The sequence below is a fragment of the Chrysemys picta genome, chromosome 2 (assembly GCF_011386835.1).
Source record: "Chrysemys picta bellii isolate R12L10 chromosome 2, ASM1138683v2, whole genome shotgun sequence".
NCBI lineage: Eukaryota > Metazoa > Chordata > Testudines > Emydidae > Chrysemys > Chrysemys picta.
Genome location: NC_088792.1, coordinates 215848273 through 215854508, shown reverse-complemented (window position 1 = coordinate 215854508; position 6236 = coordinate 215848273). Strand labels below are relative to the sequence as shown.

The 6236-nt window shown below is 45.5% G+C and overlaps 1 protein-coding gene across 1 annotated transcript; it reads right to left on the bottom strand.

The window, feature by feature from the left end:
• Positions 1-302: 302 nt before the first annotated feature.
• Positions 303-3889, bottom strand: CATSPERD (cation channel sperm associated auxiliary subunit delta). The gene has a single exon (XM_005280011.3). The coding sequence runs from the start codon at positions 3627-3629 to the stop codon at positions 1242-1244; it is 2388 nt and encodes a 795-aa protein (XP_005280068.1). The 5' UTR covers positions 3630-3889; the 3' UTR covers positions 303-1241.
• Between the last annotated feature and the right edge of the window lie 2347 nt (positions 3890-6236).

Below are 6236 nucleotides of genomic sequence, written 5' to 3'. Positions count from 1 at the left end.
CTTTTGCTATATTAAAATGTTAATTAACATTAAAATTCTTTCTATAGTCAAGACCATATGAAATGTGTAGACAAAAACCCAGTTTGTTTCTTAAATGATGAATGTCATGGTTTTTGGTTTGTTTCTGCTGCATGCCACTGTCGTGTTAGCCCATACATTGTACCTACCAGTAAAGTTTTTTAAAAATCTATTAATACAGATTTGAAAGGTCCTTGCAAGTGTAAGAGTGTGTGTGTGTGTGTGTGTGTGTGTGTGTGTGTGTGTGTGTGTGTGTGTGCGCGCGCGGGGGGGGGGGGGAAGAGGGATGAGAATCTCAATGGTGAAGAGTATGAATTGATCACGGCAGTGGACCACAACCAAGTTTCATGGTACATACATTAAATAGGTAATACTTGGTTGACCACATGACCCAACAGGAAACCCAGGGGCCACATTCTGCAACCTTTATTCATGTTAAATTGTATATACTCAGGCTAGTAATCCCATTGAAGCCAAGTGCTATTCAACCTCAATAATGTTTTCAGAATCCATTCAATTCTCTCATATTGGAAAATAATTGTATTTCACTGTTTTGATGTAGAGTTCTTTAGAACCCAATAGAAATGTCAGTATTCTGCCATCCAGCAAATGAAATGGAATCGGATATAAACTAAAATTAATATTGCAAATGGTGGGAGAGGAGGAAAATCACAACAGGAATACAAACTAGAGGAATCTCTTGGATTTCCATTGACATACTGTCCATCGAACAAGCACTAGTCATGCTCCAAAGGAAGCCTTTTTTGAGGAAAGGGTCAGCTGGATTAGAAGATCCAGCTCTTGAATAGGTTAATGTAACTGACTACATCAACAAAAGGTGACACACTAAAAAGCTATATATTAGCAATAAAATAGCAGGCAGTAAGGATTGTTCACATAAGCCAAGAGACGGAAGATTACTGCATGAAAATGAGAAAAAGAATTGGGGAAGATAAATTAGTATGTTAAAATAGATCTAAGGGAACGTCCACCCTTTAAAGATCTAATAGCTTGGAGTAAGAACATCACCCCTCCAACATCTATAAAGTTAGAAAACATACAACAGTTCCTTTTATCATTTCCTCTTTCATACATAGGCATTCCTTATTTTAATCAGCCTGCCTCAATTGAGCTTATTTAATAAAAAACTAGCCTATGAGAATTCTTAACGGTACCCCCATTAATTTCCCTAAACACCATACTAGGTTTCTAAATGATTATGCTCAAAAAACTTTAACTTTTGGGGATTTTTTCATAAGTGATAGTTTATGTAAGAAATATCCCATCAAAATTGCAATCAGAATGATAGTCAGAAAAGCTATCAGCGTTGTCCAAGCATGTATGTAAGACTTTGGGAGGGCACCAGTGACATATACACTGACAGTTGCAGACAATTCACAGTAACTATATAATTTGTCCACCACAATGGCTTTAAAGATATAAAAGCCATTATAGTGGGAAAAAACAATCCTGTTCTTTTCATTTTGACCAAGAATTTGATACTTGGCTGAGGGTGATACTAATTTAGGTCCATCGTGGTTCTTACAGCTTTCATAGTTCATTCTGCTCCATGCAGTGTATGGATTTGGAGAATCTTGCTTTTGCATCAAAGCAGTCCAATTCTGAGGTTGAGAGATACAATTGGCTTCAGCAGCTGTCAAGAGATAATCATAATTATACATTCCATTGACTTCAAACACAACAAAGTCAGCAGCAACATACTCCACAAATGCATCATTTTCCCACAGCTCAAGGATTGGCAGCCAAGGAGTATCATAATACAGCAGAAGAGGACATCCCAGCTCGTTATACTCATATAGAACTTCAAGATCACTTTGACCTAACTGTGGTGTGGCAAGAAAATGTGGGTCATATAAATTGTGGCTGATAGTATAAGTGAAGTTATCTTGCAGCGTGCCTTGATTAAACAGGCCTTTGCTGCATGCTGTTGTGTTTTTAAAAACTTTAATGTGTTTAGTAGGTGGGCAACCTACATTGATAAGTGCAGACAAAGGATGCATATCAATGCAGCTAGGGCCTTTGTTGGGGATGTCCACAGTAAGGACAGACATCCCGCCAGAGAGGAAGGTGTCACTGAAATGAGGTTCTGCCATGCCAGAGAAGCATTGCTGCAGCATCTGCATGTGCAAGCTGTACTTGGTGTTCCCGTCATATGTGTACCCATCCTCTGTTATATATGCCTGGAACCCTAGCGCATGGGGGTTGCTCACAGTCACCATTGGAAAAGCCCCAGTGCCCGGCTTTGGCACAAATGTGGCACTAAAGTTCAGCTTCTGGTGCATGTCGATATAATGGATCTTGTTGTGGAAATGGCCCTTGAGGATCTCAACTGGGCAGTCTTGCAGAGGTGGCCAAAGCTCCATGAGCAGCAACTGCATGTTCAAGGTGCATTTCTGGAAGTTATAGGCCCAGGAATTATTGGTAGGTTCAGGGCTCAATATGGTGAGCATCCCTACTTTGTCAAACATCAGCACAGCATTGCACAGGCCTTTCTCGCTGCTGTTGCGCTCTCTAACCTGCACGATAGTTGTGGAGACCATGTCTAGGCTGCCATGGAAGAGCCGCTGGTCCCGGGTCAGGACTGCAATCTCAGTGTTGCTGGTGGCCACATGGCAGAGGCCGTCGCCAGGGAAAGGAGGGGAGGTTCTGGAAAACGCCTTTGTCTGCGCAGTCACTGGCTCCACAAGCAAGCCGTTATTGGTGGAGATCAGCAGAGTGTCTTTGGTCCAGAGGATGGTGAAGCCCCACAGGAAAGGGTTCTGGATACCCCGGACATCAGGGCCCCCTGTGGACTTCAGGTGGAAGCCCAGGGAGATGTGGCTGTACATGTGGCTCATGTTGCCCCCGGTGTATGAGAAATAGGCTCCTCCTCCTTTCCCTTCCCCATCACTGTGGGTGCGGTTGATGAGCAACCCAGTCTGGGAAAGGGAAACAAAATTGTAGACACCAAGCAGCACCCCTTGCAGTTCTGGGCTCAGCTTCAGAGCGGTGAACATGTAGCCCCCATCCTCTGACAGGAAGATGTTGCTTTCGGAGGCTGAATGCCCAGTCTCATAGGCAAAAATAGTTAGACTGGTGTCCTGGCAGGCTGGGTCCTGCCCTGGGTAGCAGCAGTGGGTGTTGGAGAGCTCAGTGACCAAGGAATCTATCCCCTGTACTGGGAGCCATTCCTCCTCCCCAGCTATGAAGAAGTAGAGATAGACCTGTCCATTTATCACCATTACTAACTGATCCTTCTTCACAAAGGCTGCAGCACTGACTGAGGCATTTGGGGTCTCTAGCTCAGAAGGGATGGTCAGGGGCAGGAGGCTGGTTTCAAATCCATCTGTGCTGAGGAAAACCTTTTGTCCCAGGTACAGGGCTGGACTGGGGCGTCCCCAAGGGTCACCATCATTACATGGGTACTGTAGAAGGGAAGGTTCAGTGCGAGTGAAACTCAAGACAGTGCCTGACACCTTGTCCCGGGCACTGAAGGACCGACCTGAGTACACTAGCCTCTCATCAGTGCATGACCAGGAATCAATGCTTCCTATTGCAAAACGCAGCCACAGCCAGAGTTCAGCTAGTGAGAATGGCCAGGAGTGGGGCATTTGTTGTGCAGTTATCGGAATATCTCCTCCTACCAACTTAGGCTGGAGGTTGATACCTCATGCTCCTTGTGGACAACAGCTCAAAATGGCTCCTGGCTCTGCTCCCTCCCTGCTGTAAAATAGAAGGAAGTTCCGAGAGGCAGTTGGTGGTTGGGCTGGGCTGGGCTATGGGTTGTGTGTGGCTGTTGTTCCGAGTGTTTCCTATACAGTCTCTGTCATGTGTAAATGATGTCTGAGGCTTGCAGTTTTGTGGCTGATTGTACACTACCAACAATGGCCCCTTCTGCTAGATTTACCTCACATTTGCTCCACCCCATTGGGCAACAGCCCTAGTAGTCAGTTGTGCCTAATGTTAATTTTCTATAGGGTTTGGTACTTGTCACTGGTGCTCATGATCATAGAATCACAGCAACTATGGACAATGCCCCCCACCAATAGTTTCTTGAGTCTCATTCCTTCCCAAGGGGCAACAATCCATAATGACCTCAATGAGCAACGACCCCCAGAGGCTAGTAGCACTGCATTCACCTCAACTGTGCTTCCCTAATCCCTTTGTCACCGTGCCTGGTTTGGGTCACATCTGAAAATGCCAAATTCAGGACAGACTGTAGGAAACAGGGCAGACACCCCAAAACTGGTGGTTTATTCTATCATTAGAGGTCACCAAGCTAGAAACAAAAGTGACCTACTGCATCGCTAAACTAGTTAACAAGGAGCCAAAACAGTCACCAATAGGCAATCCAGCCCCTATCACTACCCAGACAACTGGACCTTTGTGACGTAAGGTTATTAAAACCAAAAGCACCACATGTAAGGTTTTTTCCAGTTCCAGAGAACCAGCCACACACCCCAGGTCAAGCTATACTTCAGATCTTACCAAATACTATGCTGCAGCCTAAACTAAACATTATTTAATAAAAAAGAAAAGAGAGTTATTAATTGGTTCAAGGAATCATACACCTTACAATTGGTTTCAGAGTCTGTAGGTCAGGATATTAGCAGTGATGGTAATTCTGCTAGCTTGCGATAAATCTCTCTGGGTCACACAAGAGACTGGGGGTGGGGGTGTCATCAATCCTTTTATTCAAAGCTTCCCTTTGCTAGAAATCATAGTCCAGAGACATGGAGCAGGAATAAAGTCTGAGAATGATGGCACAGTGCAATTGATACCCTTAGTCCAGCTGCCTGGAAAGTTACTGGTGCAAACATGGAGTACTGGGTCGCATGTGCCTTGCTGAGCCATGAGGCATTCATTGCCTAGGTGCTGCCAGAAGAGACCTCAGGAGGGGTTCCTGGAAGAACTGATTCTGCTTAATGGGTCATCAAGCAGACTGGCTAGCCAATCTGTTCTGTGCAGGGTTTAAATTCTCAGAGATTATGTCCAGGAGCCCTCCCCCGCCACTTCCACGTCCCTTTGGCACTCCTGGCTTCAGCTGTGGGGTGGGGGACAGGGCCGGCACCAGCTAAGGAAGCAGGTGCTTGGGGCGGCCAATACAAAGGGGCGTCACTCCGTCCGCTATTGGGGAGGCACGTCCGGGTCTTCAGCGGGAATTTGGTGGCGGATTCCTCATTCCCTATCTTCCTCTTTGAGCTGCCGCCGAAGAGGAAGAGAAGGGGTGAAGGATCCGCCGCCGAACTGCCGGGGCGGCAGAAAACCTGGAGACGGCCCTGGTGGCGGGGTGGGGGGAGGTTGGGGCTTTAGCCCTTGGGGGAGGCACCAGGGCTCAGGGATTTAGCTTGGGGAGGGGCGCCATGGCTTGCAGCTTTAGCCCTGCAGAGGCGGGGGCATGGCGGCTCAGGGCTTCAGCCCCATGGGGTGCACTGGGGTTCGGGGTTTCAGCCTGCAGGAGGTGATGGGGCTCCTGCAGGTTTTTAAAAATGTACCAGCGCTCGGCTCCAGACAGCTCAGGCTGAATTTAAGCCCTGGTCTTGGGGGTGTTACCCAGAAACACAACAGGTTTGAGAAACAACTCAAAGTTTCATAACTTCATATATAATGATACGTGCATATAAACAGGATAATCATACTTTAGCAGACTATAGCTTTTCCAGTGATACCTTAACATGAAATACTTTGTACAAGATTTATCACAATTGTGCAACAGTAGTAATACATCAGTGATGATACATCATTGTAAACATGGTCACCTCTCTTTTATATAGTGTCACACCTTTTGAAGCTGATCCCATTGTGAGACTTTGTCCCTCTGATGTGTGTACCCCTTAGCAGTGCAGCTCACCAGCTGCCATGTTAAGATCCCTCTTTGGACTGAGTGGCTCTTATTGTTAGATTTGTTGGTGTATTTCCCCTGTCACTTTTGATTTTATTACTGGATTATTGCCAATTATATTACTGAAAATAAAGTGGCTTCATGATGCTCTCTTGGGTTCTTTGAGCCAGCTGTATTCATGGTTGGGGAAGAGGGTTACTGGTGAAATATAATTTTAACAGTAACATTGAAATATTTTTCTGAAAGAAAAACTGAAGATTTAGCACTTGCATCTAGATGTCTGAAATGGCTGTAGGGTTAAGCATCCCTGCTACAAAACCCCAATCATAATGTCTGATGAATCAGCATGTATTTTCTAAGGAATTCACATGGCTTG